The sequence below is a fragment of the Lepisosteus platostomus genome, chromosome 8 (genome assembly GCF_059453375.1).
Source record: "Lepisosteus platostomus isolate fLepPlt1 chromosome 8, fLepPlt1.hap1, whole genome shotgun sequence".
NCBI classification, from domain to species: domain Eukaryota; kingdom Metazoa; phylum Chordata; class Actinopteri; order Semionotiformes; family Lepisosteidae; genus Lepisosteus; species Lepisosteus platostomus.
The window spans coordinates 48,919,309-48,936,452 of NC_142618.1; the positions used below are offsets into that span (position 1 = coordinate 48,919,309).

General features: G+C 34.9%; 1 protein-coding gene across 1 annotated transcript; it reads right to left on the reverse strand.

Moving 5' to 3' along the window:
* Positions 1 to 2,931: 2,931 nt before the first annotated feature.
* Positions 2,932 to 16,516, reverse strand: LOC148657471 (inositol monophosphatase 1-like). The gene is made up of 9 exons (XM_088643779.1): positions 16,396 to 16,516; positions 15,640 to 15,722; positions 14,300 to 14,433; positions 13,628 to 13,732; positions 12,402 to 12,447; positions 7,459 to 7,567; positions 6,489 to 6,597; positions 4,745 to 4,896; positions 2,932 to 4,289 (listed from the first exon to the last, which is right to left on the reverse strand). Exons 2-9 carry the CDS (start codon positions 15,700 to 15,702, stop codon positions 4,171 to 4,173), a joined length of 837 nt encoding a protein of 278 aa, XP_088499905.1. The 5' UTR covers positions 15,703 to 15,722; positions 16,396 to 16,516; the 3' UTR covers positions 2,932 to 4,170.
* Between the last annotated feature and the right edge of the window lie 628 nt (positions 16,517 to 17,144).

The window sequence follows — 17,144 nt, forward strand, 5'->3', positions numbered from 1 at the left end:
TTTGACTCGATGGTAATTATTGTACTAATTGTGTTATCGCTTTTGGAAATGTACTCCGAATGTGCCTGATGGCTCACATAGCCTGTGCAATTAAAACTGTCTTAAAAGGACAAAAAACTATGCAAATAAGATAGCAATAAGAGATTCCAAACTGCAATCAGTGTATTATTTAGGTGGGTGTCAATAACGATAATGTGTTTAACGTATTTAACGTTAATCTAAAGGACGAACATTAAATTAAGTATCGTTTGGCTTTGAAAATATAAACTCGGAAACAGTGACAGTTGGTAGAGGTCTTTGTAATTCAAAATATTGATAAGGAGTCACATCTCTTAAAAAACATAAGATTGAAACGTACAGTCTAGACAATGTGTTACTTTGATTACTCCTTTTTAAAGCGGAACAGCGTTTAACGTAAGACGCGGGTTTCCACCGAATGTAAAATGTAAAATGTAAAAATATACTGTACAGTACTACTGTACGTACTGCTGAAAAAGATTTAAGTTTACTTAAATTTTAAGTTTAACGTGTACTCAGCTGACAGATCAAAATACACTAATGTAACGCCACTCTAAAAGGCTAACTTATACTGTATGTGTGCTTGCAATAACATTAATGAGTAGATAACCTACAGTACATGTAAGTACGTCGTCAAGTACTATGTAGTACACTCCGTACAATCACATCAGTTTGATAGATTTTATTAGGTATTATAACATAGAATGTCTGAGGTGCGGACTAGTTAGATTATTTTAAAAAATGTCACAGGGTGTACATCACAGGACGCTAAACAAAAGGCACAACACGTGTTAAGTGTACACACGCATGTACTGCTTTGCAGCTTCAGACAACTGAACAAATGGACTCCAAAACCTAACTAATGTGCTCTGCTTTTCAAAAGATGATTGATGCGCTTCCGCAAGTGACAATAATCGAACTGAGGTAAAATGTCAATGCTTTAGTTTTTCAGCAGCAGATGTAATTGTATGTCATTTTGTTTTAATGTTTTGCAGCTTCGGAAACTATACGCTTATAATTCAAGAGGGAACGAGATTACTGAAATGGTCAAATACTAAAGTGTGGTATAAACAGCAGCAAACACTGCAAATAACAAATTATATGCAACAGACAGTAAAATAGTTTATTTGCATGTAGTAAGAAAAAATAGAATACCTTAAAGGGAAGCATATAGATATAAATGATTCTATGTGAACTGGTAATAAAAGCTGTTTATAAAATGGGAGACCTCTGAATTACAACTCAGCTTCGAGGAGTGTCCTGTCTCTAAATTCAAGCATAATGTTATGCCTGTATAGCCCCTCAAAGAAAATACTTTATTTCGTAGTGTATAATATGGTGCATTATGCATTTCAGCAAGTCATTGTGGTTTTATTTGATTTGGTGTAGGATTTGCCTCTTGTTTTTAATCAATTACTAAACCATATACTGTAAACAGTAGTCTGTGCAGAGTAGAAGCAATGATGGTAGCTTCAGTAATGTCCATAATTGTGTTTGTTAGTGTCATGCAAGGCAAAGTCACTACAGCAGCACTGTCTTGTCAAACATTCAGAATTGCAAAATCTACAGTATTAGTCATTTGAAAGCGTGTGTAAAAGGAATGAATAGGTTAAAATGAGAAACTGCCCTCAAGAGTATCATGTATAAGGTCAGGGCTGCTTCTGCCCACTCCAATCCAGTACATAACTGAATTTTGCTAAAGCAGCTCCTGAATTATTTGATAAATAGCAAGATCAATATAAAGTTCAAATATCCGCAGCGTTTGAAATTTCATAAGACTGCAGATGTATTTGATGTTCTGCATTCGGAACGTGAGCAAATTATTTTAATTTTCAATATCATGCCTCTATTCACTTGAGGTGGTTATATGAAAGATTTTGATACAAACCTTTTTGTTAAATGCAAAAAATAAAATTTGTCCAAACTACACCACTATAAGTGGAATAATACCTGGACATTTGTAAGACAGAGAAATAAGAGAATTTTCTTGTTTTCTACAAGATTATGTATTAAGACTGGAGATAATGAGTGTTTTGGCTAAAAATAAAGATAGCCCACATTTTCCTGTGTGGGTAACAGCTCACCTCATTCCTTCTTTTTTTTTTGCTTCTTAGGTAAAGATGAACATTCTGCTATTTGCAGTTTAGGGTTCTTAATATAAAATATATTTAAAATCACTTTTTACTTCAGAATCTATCATTTTCTCTCTGTAGTCACACTGAACCTCTGAGCACCTATAAACCTTTTCAAGTTTTGTAACAAACACACCATATGCAGTATTGGGAATACCAAATTGGGATCATATTGTTATATCAGTTAATTAGTGCAAAAATAATGTGTAGCTGACTTTAATTTCTGTACTGTGTGTTGTCATACTGTGAATCCAGGACCAGAATTGACAAACTCTTCCATACACCACGGACGTCCATGAAATTGTGGCTATGGACAGGCCAGTTTTTGTTTTTAAATTTGTCCTGTTCCAGGAAAACTTTGAGCATCGCAGTGCCTGATCTGTCATTCTAATAGTCTCATTTTGGAAGAGCAGACATGACACAGCAACAGGTCACAAAATTTAATCAATATTGTACTAAGTAGTAATACCATTTACTATTTTTGGGGGCTTAAAAATCACAAAATTAAAGTTTCAAAATAAGGTTAAGAAATTATTTTAAGAAATGCAGACACAATAACAATACATTGTATTTAGTAGAATTTTGGCCTTCATTGTAAACATTTCAGAATAATACAATAATAACATCTTGGGTGCACTATAAGACTAACTAGTAAAATACAAATAAAGTGTTGAAGATAATTAGAAATAAAGCATCGTTTTATGTTTTTAAGGCTTTATGTTTTCTAGTGTAAGGCTTTGTATAAAACGTCTTGTATACATTTGCTATAAAATGAACACACTGCAGAGAAATACATTTTTTATTAAATATGATATAATCTTTAAATATTGTACCATACTACAGTAGATCATACAGAATGTTTACACTTTAATACACGATACCCTTGAGAAATTCAACTGTAAAGTTACGTTAATCAAGATCACGTTAGTTCTTTCACTACACAATAACCCAGACATATATTGAATTTAAAGGCAGCAGGTAAACATTTGTATTTTATAATCCATAATCTTAAATATAGCTGCCATCCAAGGATGAAGACTACTGTACATCAATACTTGGCAGTAAATCTGACATTTCTAAAGTATAAACATTTGAAGCTTCCAGCACGAGATTGTGATTTTCTCAGATCACAAATTCCAAACTGTTACCTTCATGAATCCACAAGTGAACAACTGTGACAGAAGATATAATAGAAACTGATAACACCTGCCATAACAAATAAGCTCGTTGTCAGTAGAGACAAAGCCAGTGGCATTTACATATCACAGTGAATCAGTTGTCTATTCTTTATCCACATATAACCAAAGTACGGTATTTAAAATATTTGAATTTATTCTGAAATATCTGTATGTTCTATCATTTGGAATGATAACATTTATGCATTAAAAAAATCAATCTCAACTGATGTATCTTCTTAAGATTAAGTCAAATAAACTAATGCAAATATTGACCAAGAGAGAGAAATAAGAAGTATATTGTGATGCATGCAAAATGCAAAGGGTTCTGTGATCTTTTCTGTCCTTTTTTGGTGATTTTCTTTTAGCCAAACCTGATGTTGATTGCGTGCCTTCACAAAACCCCATCCTGCACAGCAGAAGAAATTACGAGGTACTACCTAGAAACAGCACTGTTGTACTGCATATGGAATGTGATCTCTCAAATATTTTCAAAGACTCTCTTATAATCAGTAAATGTATCAATTTCTGGAGCTTTCTAACTTTAGACAAATCTGTAGTTATTTATACCTTTTTAAAAGGTAGGAGACATTTAACCAGTATACTTTCCCTCTGGTAGGCATGCAGGCTGCAACAAGCAGAGGCTAATTCCACACTGACAAGCGGAAAAAAACCTGAAGATGACTCAACAGCCAAAGTTTTTTTTTTAATTTAAACCTGTGGGTCCCAAGTCATTTTGCAAACGTTGACATTAATTTATAACTTTGACGAAAACCAACTTCAGGCATCAAATAACCAAATATACAGTAGGCACTACAGTATAAGTATCCTAAGTAAAAAGTATCCTAGTCTTCTTCATCGTCTCTTCCACAGGGAAAAGGCTGAATCTCCTTAGCAATCCGCTCTGCAAGAGCTCTGCTGCTCGCTGTGATCAGCCTCCGAGACATCAGATCGAAAGGACCTCCTAAAAAACAAGCAAAGGTTATCTGAATGGTCCTATAATATAATAAAACTATACCCTGAAACGTGACAGTAACCTCATTGTAAAATACTGTAATAGTAGAATTATCAAAGTAGTGCAATTTTCAGATTTTCATATATTTATGTACTTTTATAAGTTGTATCAGCCTTTTGATTGAAAAGTAGCATTGAGGGCAGCATTTTTACCAGCCTAGCTTCCAAATTTGAATGTGCTGGAGTTTGTTCCATTTTGTGCTTGTGGTTCTGAACTGGTTCTGTTTTCCTTGTCACTGTACTTTCTTTCAACATAGTTCGTCTCTGACATACTAATACTACAGCTACTACTAGTAAAAATGATAATAGTCATCATCATCATCATATTCATCACTTTGAATTTACACTTTGAATTACAACTGGTAACACTAATGTGACACACCCACCATGCAAAGAGTTCCTTACCACTGATATCTATAATCACTCCACCAGCTTCAGTTACTATGATAGCCCCTCCTGCCATGTCCCAGCAGTGGATTCCTATGTGATAATAGGCATCAGCTGCTCCAGCAGCCACAAGGCACATGTTGACAGCTGCACTTCCAGGAGACCGGATTCTGAGGTGAATCATAGGAGGAAATAAAAAATAAGTAAAAATCTCATGCTTGCTTATGGAAAACATAGAATGTACAAACATATGACCCATTAAAAAATCAACCTTTTAGACAAAGACTATATATCATCTGACCAAACAAACAAAAAAGCACAAAATGGAGATGCCACAAACACCCCCTTGTCAAGTAGTTGTACTGTCAGTTTAAAACATGTAGGCCCTGATGTAGACATTAAGACAGAAGCCTGAACTTTATACAGTGAGCATGTAAGTCCCCTGGAAAAGACAAACTAAAAAATACTTCTACAGTTTTGTGGGGGAGGGAGACCTCATTCATGGCAGGACTCTCTCAGTATACACTGTAGGCTCTACATCATACTGTAGTTTTCCTGTTTTTAATCTCCATTAAAATTGTCAAAATTGGTAGTTTTTGTACTCCTGCACATACAAAACATTAAAATTATCTTAATCTGCTAGTTTCAATGGATCCACCTCTTGCAGAGGTAATAAGGTTAAAACAGAAACATGATCTTATTTCCTATGAAGCTGCAATGTTTCCTATAGGATAATACTACCATAGCTAATTATGGCAAGGCCAGGAAACATGTGGGTGGAATGACATACAGTGGGACAGGGAGAGAATGGTGTGAGGGGGCTTTTGGGCTTCAACAATTTTAAAGTGTATGAATTACCAAGAGGACAAAATGACTTAAAAAAGTTTTGAAAAGCTGTGAACTCTTATAGTTAATTGGTGTCAAAAAATTTTTCCATATAGCTATACTGCAAAAATACTTTGAATTCAAGAAATGCCGATTATGCTTTACTACATACCCAACTAAAAATTGTCAGTTGCGTCTTTTTAATCTTACTGATATGTATCTGGATGAGTCTCGAGCCCTAGCCACCATTCCACACTGTTTTTATATCTCAGCTCACAGTGACAACCTCTGGACCCAAAGAGGGAGAATGAGGATGTGCAGACAGGCTCCACTGAGCACTTGCATGGTGAGGCGCTCATCTTTTGACATGCTACAAACTCCATAGTTATGTATTTGAGGTTCACTGCATCCCCCACTGAAATCATTGATATTTCGCTGGTAGATGAGAAAGCCCTTAGACCCTGCAATTGGGAAATCATCACCATAGCCACATAGTGTCATGACCCAGCCTTGGACTGTCACAGGCTTTTGAATTCTTAATCCTTATTGTACCATGCTTCTATCCAAGCTGACTAACTTAATTTATTTGGAACAGCCTCAAAGGGGTGTACCACCGACAGAGGGAGGGATATCATATTTTTATTGCTTTGTTCTTGTTTTGGAAAAACAAAATAAAATTAAGAAAAGGTGGTTTAAAAAAATCAACATCTAAACTGCAAAAAATGAATGCAGAATTATGTGATGCAGTCTAAAAAAGTAACAAATCCATAATGCAGTACAATTTATAATACACACAATTATACATTAACAATCAGCAATTTTTAGAAGAAGCATTAGTAGTAGGAATGATTTTTGTTGGACCACGTACTTATTAGTTTATGAACTATCGGCTTTACTGAAAATGAAATTAAACAGGCATGAAAGAAAACGTGCTTACCCATGGGTTGGGATGCTCACAATCCTTTGCATGTTGGTCATCATTGTTTTAAAATGCTCTGGATCCTTTTTGTATCCAATTTCAGTTAATACAAGTGAGTTTGATATATCTAAAAAATACACTTTTATTACTATCTGCACAGATCACTGTGATTTATTTGCATTTTCTCCTTCTTGATTGATAATATGTCTAACACATCATTAATAAACTAATATAAATATGCAGTGTTATCGTGGATAATGGGAGACTGAATCCAGATGAATTGACATTATTGAGTTGCTTTTACTGACTGCTTCAGACAAGCCTTTGAGCTCACATGGTCCAACTTCATGAGGTCATGTGTACTAACCGCAAGATGAAATCGAGGGAACAAACAGACCGATTTGCACACTGTGCACAAAAGTGAGTGTGATGCGGCTCTTGGTGGACCAACCTGTACGGGAACCAATTCTTACGTTTCTGCTTTGAGTGTGGGCAAGCTATCTACAACTAGAGTTCGTCAAGCACCAGTCCATGACTGGATGAATGGATTTTGAGTCCTCCTTTACATTACATTACAATACTTTCAGAGAAGACTGTTCAGACAGGGATCATTGGGCAGCAGAAATTTAGTCTGATTCCAGAACTTTTTGCTTCTGAAAACAAGATTAGTGTTAAATAATACACTAAAATATAGCGAACATGGAATTAGACAAAGCTAGAATTACCGATCTCCATATACTGTACCTCCAATCATCGCAAGATTTAAAATAGATAATTATGATGCAGTGAACCTAGTTAACCTCACCAGTTTTTTTTTTCCAATCATGCAAGTCTATTAAGATGAGACCCCAGCAGCATTATCACGTTTGAGATTTGGTGTCCTATGCTTCTATATTAAAAATAATTTTAAATACAAAGGGGTTTACCACAGAGAAATATCAGATACTATTTTAATCAAGAAATGTGATTATAAAAATGGGAAACCCACCTTCTTGTCCTGATACATGTATCCTAATCCCATTGCAAAATGCTCCTTTTCCTTTTCTGGCAGTATACATTTTATCTTCTATACAGCTGTAAACCATTCCAAATTCAATCTGGAACACACAACAAGGACAATGGCAGATTTCAGATGATATAATTTCATTTTCATGTACTGATAATTTGATTTAAAAGAAAAAAAAACTATCTTGTCCAACTTTATTCCTGGCCACATCACATGTTTTACAACTTTTAGATTTTTTTGGGAGTTGTAAGAAACTTAGTTGCCTGGTTGGACTATATAAAGAAGGTAGAAAGAAATGTTCAAAGAGGAGTTTAGAGTTTTGTTTTGTGTTCTTGCACACTTTTTTTTAATCAAACCCCAGGTGTATTACAGGGTTCATAAATTAGACAAAACCTGAACATATTGCCCCTGGAGTTAGCTAATTACAGCAAAGTGTAAAACTTTCAAAAGAGACTTGTGAGGACAATGGAAGACCATTTGTTAGACCTAAGTTGTCAATCCAGTTACAAACATTTCACCAAATGTCTACTGCCTCTTATTTGAAAATCTAAATACACAATATCATAAGCTCTGTGTGTATACATTATGGTTTCTGCTTCTTCAAAGTTGGTTATGCAAGACCTGCATTTTATAAATTAATCTTAACTTAAAATCCTAGGGACATTTCCATATAAGTCATACTCTCATTTAGTTATATTATTGGTTCCATAACCTTAAATGCAGCTGAAGTCAGACTTACTGGTCTGCAAGTGCTAGCAGTTCATTTTTTGTTTTCTTTAACTGGATCCTATTGTTTTAAACCATTTTCTTAAATGACTAATTTTCCCTTGTATAACTGATTTGTTGAACAATTTGGGGCACTGTTATTTAGATTCTGACTAACCCACTCTTGGAAAAAAATTGTTTTGTGCTTTGTTCCCATCAGCTCTCAACTGATTCCATACCTAACATATCTATTTATACATGTATTCAGTTATTTCACTGATATGGCTTTGTACGTATAATATTAATTTTATTATACATGGTTGAATTAAAAGCAACATCTGCATTTGCCAGTCTATAGCATACTGCTAACACTATAGATTATTTAATGACAAGTACTGTATGACTCATATAGATTCAGGGACTCATGATTCCTTTAGCTTTAGTTCCTGAGCCTTAATACTCTTTTGGTATATAATGCTACATCTACCCATCTTCTGTCTTTCTTATATCTCTGGAACGGTGTTATCCACCAATTTTACACTAATCTCTATCATTTTCAGTTTTAAGATGCCAAGGAGGCCCAAAAAGATTAATTATCTGCACACAAAAGCTGTCACTAACTTTGAATACCTTGGATAATTGTCCCACACATTTATTCATGTTTTGTCTTATATAGTTTACATTCAAAAACATAGCAGCAAGTCACTTTAAAGATTCTGAAAATTAGCATTTTAAGTTCCTTCTATCAAAATCAGAATGTAGAAAAGTCTCTACAAAAAGCTCTATCAACATTTGAATCTGAATAAGCATTTGCCCACCTTCAGTATGCAAATCACAGTTTGAATTATTATAGTTGCACCAGGCCAAGATACACATTAACTTCTACTTGTGCACCCCATTTCCTTTCTGTGACTCATATAAAATTTATTTCCGGAATTCCTTTGGAAGATTTACTTTGATGTAAACCCATTCCTAAAATTAGCGTAAACATAAAGCACACAACTACATGTTGTGAAATTTCTGTTCAAGAATGGGAAGGTCCCACTTTATTGAAAAGCCTTTGGTCCTTTGAATTAGATTTTAGCCATCATCAGTCTTCAGATCAATTGGGTTGGCTTTTTTGATTGACTGTGTTGAAGGTGGAGAAGATTAGAGAATTACACAGTGTCCTGAATCCGCCTCCACCTCTTTTACAGTATGTTTTCTCTCCACATCTATTTCTGGGGACCCCCTTCTCTTCATTTCTCTCTTGTGCTTCGCCATTCTCCTGAGAAGATTGTGGTTCTTCTGAAACATTTGAAGCTTCGCTCTTTCTGATGAGCTTGGATGGGAGGCATGATATGTCCCCTGTGCTTTTTCTTTTTTCACCGAATACTTTTTACGAGCTCCACAGTTCTTGCACTGCCTCCTGTTGCATTTTTGTCTCCCTTTATCATCCAGTTGTTTATCCTGTTTAAGATGCTGAGACATTTCAGGGAAACAGTCAGAAGATAGCTCATACCCTAAACTTGTCACAGAACCTTGCTTGTCCTTGCTTTCTGGTGAGGAAGGTTGAAAGAAATGTTCAGGTTCCTGGGCCACTGAATCTTCAGCAGTAGTTTGAGGTAAAATTGCAGGTGCATTTGGCAAAGTTGATTTTGGTTCCAACAGTTCTGAATTGTTACTCTTTGTCTCAGGAAGTGCTGTCAGAGGACTTCTGAAATGATCTGGCGAGTGCTCCTGGACTAAATACTGAATATAAGCTTTAAAACATCTGTAAGGACCACAAATGGGTTCCATTTGAGACTTACAGCCAGAAAAATTGGTCTGAAAATCCTTTGTTCTTCTTGTTTCAGCAACATCTGCAGGCCATTCTTTGACAGGGATTTCTTCAAGGAGAATGGTACCACTGCCCCTTCCAACTGACCTGGTTTCCTTGTGTCCTTCAATCTCACCCAATTGTGCAATTTCATTCTCTATAGTCCCACTTGGGTTTTTAATTGTTTTTAACTTATTTGGCTTTGAAAGCCTGGAATCTGAATCCAAATCTTGAATGGTAGAAGCCTGATCGTGACCTGCCTCCTCTGGTGAAGACACAACTGCAGCTCGATGCTTGCTTGTCTCTCCCGGTTTTGGTTTGTGTTTTCTCTTCAGCAGGGATTGTTCCGCTGCTTCCAACTTTTTGGCATTTTTTTTCTGTCTCTTTCTAAATTTGATCAGTTTTCTGGCACTGTGTACAGAAATGCCGGACAAATGAGCGAGCTGTTTAGCAGTGCATCGGTTCAGGTCAAGAGCTCTTCTTATCCTCACCATCTCTGTCTCAAAAATGAGAAGGACAGGCAAGAGACAGACTTTTCTCTATCTCTCTAAAGACCTCTTCTGTCTTAATTCTGGAGGTCCTGCCTTTTATTAACACATTTATGATTACATAACACAAAATTCTGTCTGCTACAGTAGTAATGTGTAGTGTTACTGCAGTCGATCAACACTGACATGTCATAATGATGTCATAATAGGTTTCCTAATTCCTGTATTACCATGGCAAAGGTCACAGACTCCCAGATCTACTCAATATTTACTCAGTATTTATTTTAACACTGAGTAAATGCTGAGTAATACCAAATACAATAATATATTATAAACTGTATGTTATTTTTTTTATTTAATTTACATAGATATATTACCACAAATACTACTTTAGTATCTCAAATAACACATAATGAATATGTAGGAAGCAAGTATCTTAATAAGCAAGGGATAAAAGTATGCCCTTCCATAATTGTCAGCAAACCCTAATGTTGTGAATGTTTTATTTATTTGGAGTTTATAATGAAAATTCAGTAGGTAGATTCACAATCCTGTCAATCCTTGGTAATCTGGGTCTCTAATCTAATCTATCCCACAATTCATTACACGATTACCCTCCTACACTCAATTCACAACCACTAATTCACTCAGCAGTGGGGCTACAGAATGCAACCCCCACCTCTTGCCAGCTTCACTCAGGAGGTCAAAAAAGCCAAAGGACCTGAGCTGCTAATATACATAAAATCAATTTACCTCAGTCACAGTGTTGAAGATTTATTATACAGCTTTGTTTATTTTACTTAACATAAATCTTGCCTCCTCTATTTATTATTTTTCAGACACTGAATACGTCATCTTGTAGGTTACCGTGATAAATTGAATCCTTAAGAGTTTGTATTTTACATTAATGCAAGTGGGACTCACTCTCTCATTTCAGCTTTGGCCCTAGGCCAGGCAAACTCAAATTCAAATGTCACCATCATCTCAAAAATAATATCCTATACGAATATATCCTAACACACATATTGAAACTGAAGTTCATATACAGTACTGTATTACTATTGAAACTAAACATAAGAGAACATTTCTTAATACTTATGTATTATAAAATGACTTCTTAGTGTATAATGTGCAACCCATGCAGAAACAAATTTCATCATCATATATAAAAAATGCACATAAAGTATAAAATGATTTCCCTTACACTTTTATTCCACAAGATCTCAAAGCACTTCACATAAAGCAGCTCCAGGGCCTGAAAAGCAGTCATTATGTGCCAAAATCCCTACTACACACCAGATCAGGTAGACGAGTACAAAACTTCTTCACAAATTTGATTAAGGCAGGAGTGTTAAGTAGGCCAGATTGTTCAAGGATACAGTGGAGTTAAGAAGGGTAAACACCTCTTATTTTAAGAGCTTTGCCACAGTCTCATTAATGACCAAGCAGTCCAGGCCACACTCCGTTAAACACCTTATCCATAGAAATGCACTTTCTATATCACAGCCCCAGATCACCATACTGCAGCATTGTTTTTGGAAATGCTGGTCATGAGGGAAGCATGACATCTACTGGTCCACTAATAAAACTAACAACAATTGGCTAGAAGTGGTAACTTCCATCTGTTTTTAAAGCAAAACCATTTTAAGGAAAAGTGATGGACCCTATTATCATTTTCCTTCTATTTGGGCCTCAGAGACACCAGTCTGCAAGGTTGTTTACAAATGACACTTCTTTCACTAAGGGCCAGTGTAAAGTAAGGATAACCGTCTATAACTTCTGTATTAGGCAAGAGTACTGTAGCATCAACAAAAATCACATTTTTGCTTAGAGCAGTTACATTAAAATGCAGGTGAATGTTTAAATCTGTTGAGTAGGTGGGTATGACTTGCACTATTAACTCATTCAGAGATACTTAAAAGTATAAAGTATACCTCTTTGTTCACAGCAAAACCAATAGATACAGCCACAAATGGGAATCTGAAAAAGAAATGTTATACAGCAAATCTTAAAAAATCCTGGTATTTGTTTAGGATGTGAAAGTAGAATTCTCAACATTAAACTGTAAAGTTAAAAACTGGCACAATATTTTTAAGTGGAAATTCCACTGTTACTACAATTTGGAACTTCCCAATTTCTGTGCCTTGCTTTGCACTGCTTTTGTTTGTTACAGTATTTTAATACAGAATCACACTGTTTCATTTTTGTAGCATTTGTTTGGCTTAATAATGAATAATGGAGAGGCAGGCACATTTATTCTCCTTGCGCATCATGTACGTGCACTGTATACAACAAAGAGCAAGATGAAGTCGTTACAGAAAAAGAGAGCATTAAGAGGACTATGTAGTGGTCCTCCGAAAGAAGAAACATTACCCATCAAAAAACAAGTTTGACAATTAGTTTTAAATTAACCACCTGTTATTTGGCAAGCAGACCATATAAGCAATAAAAAAAACATGGGGTTGACTTCCTTTGTTCATCTGATCTTACTGCTAACAGTCTGATTCTAAAATCAGCATGTTTCTAAAAGCACAAACCACAGAAGGAGGCATTCTTATGTGTTTTCTGGAATGAAAGTGCACAGTCTCTGATTTTTCATGGATCAATCATTTCAATTAAAAATAATGCAGGGGATGTTGTACAGTAGCTAATGTTTAAGTGATCTTTTTAATAAAATGCAGGATTACATTTTTTAATAAAAATATTTTTCAGCTCTTTTTCGTCTACCAATATATCCTAGTATTGCAATCACAGAGAATAAATTGCTGCTAATTCTGTACGTTTAAGCCCACTCCCATCCATACTGTGCACATGCTCCACCATTGTCACCACTCTGACCTAGTGGAGTGTCAGTACCTACTGGAGGTCCCATGCATCTGTCACTGATGAAAGTGTTGCTGTTGCTGAATCTATTCCAGTTCACCTTGGCAGTGCCCAAGAAATCCCAGTGACTATCACCAAGGGAAAACCAGAAACATATGGATCTCATTGTGCTCTGTAGACAAAAATACTTTCACTGGGTGAGCTACTCAATGTGAATTATTAAAATTTAATTTCCATTGGTAATAACATTTTATAGTTAACAATTGCGAAGAATGCTAACTACGTACTGTAGGCGAGGCCACAAGAGTAATGTAAAGTACAAATCACAGTGACATACCTGTGTACAAAGTTTGTAGTCCCATCAATTGGATCTATTATCCATGTGGGGTTGTCTGTCAGAATGCTGGGTGCTCCAGCAGCAACAGACTCTTCACCAATAAAACTGAAATGAAACAACAATTAAAGTTATTATACAATACATGTTACACACTGCACTAGCAAGATTGTCATAAAAATGTGTTCCCAGATAAGCACTTTGTGAAAGCACCATAACCACAACCAAACCTTATGTACTTTTAATTGACCAACATTCATTTTCTTACCCATCACATTTTCATTTGAAGATGTTTTTATTGCTTGTTACTTTTACAAACCAGGATTTTACACTCTCACCATTGTACTTGTTCCCTGTGTGTTTCAGTTCTATCCATGCTCACTAAATGTGTCCGTTATATACAGTTTCATTTTTATAATTTTTTTATTAGATAACCACCCAATGTGGTATTACCAATTGTTTTTAAGACTTGGCAATGGCACTCTTACTGCTTGGGACAGGAAGAAGCACATGGACATGCTCTCCTGCAAACACATCTCTTGACAGGGGAGGTATCACCGACTGAAGAAGCAACATGTTTTTCATTTGTTTTCAACTGTGAGACACCATTTGGGGAAATCGTGGTTATATAAAGCAGCTTTAAAAAAAAAAACTAAATGTAAAAAAAGCTATTACCTGTGAGATGGAAACTTTTGCTTGATTGATGATATAATAAGAGCTTCCACTTTCTGATCAGTTTCAGTCACAAGATCTACAGGAGAACTCTTCAACATTATTGAAACATCATGTTTTAGCGCTTCGTGAATCACCTGCAAGGAGAATCCATTTTTCTTCTTACAATTCCAAAAGTATAAAAAGAGGCAAAAGATCAAAACATATGCATGCATATTTTAATATAGCTAATTGGATAAGTGAAAAATCTTAGTGTACACATAGTCTTCATAGTCGGAAATCCATAATATACCCAATTGTATCCAAAGAAATCAGATACATCACAAGCTATTTAATTCCTTACTTAAATGACTGGGAAGAATCACACAAATCTGCTGCACTCATCAGAATTAATGAGGTACTTAGCCAAAAAAAGATCAATGAAATGAGGCATAAATGAGGAATTTAATTTAAAGTACTTTTATAGGGCATTACTTTGGTTCTTGTCCAACCTGAAAGCAGTTAAAGTGAACAAATAAGAACTGTATTATTGAGACTGATAATTTAACAAGTTGGTATTAGTCGCAAGCTGAATTACTTTCAGCTTTTATGAGAATGTGTTTTATTTAAAATGGTTCAGCTAATTATTGTTGTTGCTGAGCCTGTACCCCATTATGTTTTTTTTTTTCAAATTGGATAATCAGACTTAAATGAAACTACATTATTTATACAATGAACATTCATTGAAATAATTTTATTACTCATAACTACAGTACCCTTCAAAATACGGGGACACAAAAGCAAAACAGTTATTTTCACTTTACAGTCAAACACTTTGTATTTTTGATTATGTTAATCTGAATGATAAATAGAATACAACATGCATTTCAGTTTTATATATTTCATTAAATGCATTTGACTGTATTTTGTACTAAAACTGAATACTTTTAATAATATCTAAACTAGTGTTAGATGTAATATCTAATATATGTACTAAGCATTGTGACAAATTTGCTGTAAAGTGTGCATTCCAAAAACTAACAGCAAACTACTATTGCTTTATAACTGAAGCAAAACTCTAGTAAAACTTTATATACTTTTTACTATTTTGGATATAAATTACGTGAAGATTGGTGCTTTAGATTGCATGTTGTAATTGTTCACGTACTTCTGCATTTCCACAATATAATTGAGTATACTTGTAATCTTTTTTGTAAGACTCTTCTGATCACTTTTGTAAGACTCGCTTAAATGTTATGGGATATAATATATACAGAAAGCGTTAAAGATAACCCCTGATCAATTCGTTTTTAATTCGCCCTCTCACTCTACACAAATGAAAAACTAAAGGCAGGGGCACTTACCTTCCCAGCTTCTCTAGTCACAGAAATGCAATAATCCATGCATTCTTGCCAAGAATCAACCATTTTTCGTTGTAATCTAAATCCTAAAAAAAAAATAAGTAGAGGAAGTTCAGTACATCTATCCTTAACTTTTGAGTTGGTCATGGTTTTAGTTTTGCGCTTTAAATGACTATTTTCCTCATTTAGATGGGTGGCAACGCTCATTAGCAACGTGAAAGAATAAAACTAGCAAATCCATTATTTTGTTATTTTGTTACTGTAGAATATAACTTTGTTTAGGCTACTTTCGGGAAATCGAAGTTTCCAGTAGGAAAAGGCTTCCTTCGAGTTAAACAAGGAAAATAAAAACACCACACAAAAAATAACTATTAGCGGGGCGCTATACAGTATTCCCTATACAATATTAATTGGTAGATTAATATTACAGCTATCAAAATTGTGTTAACTTCCAGATTGACGGTTTTTGAATATATTTCCTTCTAATATCTTGTTATTAACCTGTTAATAAACCTAAATAAATATCTAAACTAGATCTACAGATCGTATACAGAAAGATTAATATGCTGTCTTCCGAATTGTCCATCGGGGACTAACTGATTGCTAAGGGATTTCAATTTACCTAGATTTATAAAATCACAGAATACTGGTAAATTTACCGAGATGAATGCTTAATGGGCACTGGCTTACATATACTGTAAATATTTATAAGGTCAACTTTAATTGAAAAAAAGATTTAATATAAAAATACGACTATACCTTTTTATTTCTATATATTTCTTTGACGAAGGCCTTTTTCATAAAGGTTTCCCTGCTTCTCTCTGCTTCTCTGCTTGCAGCAATACCTAAAGACTACAGTGTCGACACTTCCGGTGAAAATGCGTTGCCGCTGTACTGCGCAGATGGGCGGTGCTAATACTGTATATTGTGCATAAACATGCAACCTCTGAAGCATTTTGTTTCATTTTAAGCGTTATCAATACAAATTCAGTTTATCACATATTTCCATTGTTCCAGGGTTTTCTTTTTCCTTTTAGAATTACTTTAATTGCTCTCTTTCTTGCCACAGAACGGACGCTTGAGATTGAATGTTGTGCAAGCATACATGATAGGGTTTGTTTTGTAATTTCAGCAAAAAGTGTAACGGTAATCCATTCTGGATGAAAGGGAGACAGGGTTTGTAAGCCTACTTTTGTAATTTTCTTGTGCAATTCTAAAGAAAGTTAAAGTCAAAACTAATAACATTTTTCACTTGGGGATTTCAAATGAGACCTTAGTAACCTAAATCTGTTTTTGACCATTTAAATTGTTGATGTGAATCTTCAATAAAGACTTCTATCTAATAAGAATTTAGGTTCCAAAATTTTGGGGGTATCCAATTTTTTAATTAATGCATTCAAAACCAATGTAGTGGTAACTTCACCAAAATTCCCAGAGATGTTTGATATAAATGTATGTATCATGATCATGTGAAAAGTTAACATGATGCTTTCAAATACTTGACTAGA

Bases quoted from the DNA above. Each gene is read 5' to 3' on its own strand.
- LOC148657471 (XM_088643779.1), bottom strand. From the start codon at position 15,702: ATGGTTGATTCTTGGCAAGAATGCATGGATTATTGCATTTCTGTGACT. The intron at 7,568-12,401 runs GTATACTTTATA...TGTGTGTTCCAG, and splicing joins GTTTTGCTGTGAACAAAGAG to ATTGAATTTGGAATGGTTTA. The intron at 4,897-6,488 runs GTAAGCACGTTT...GATTCACCTCAG, and splicing joins GTGAGCATCCCAACCCATGG to AATCCGGTCTCCTGGAAGTG.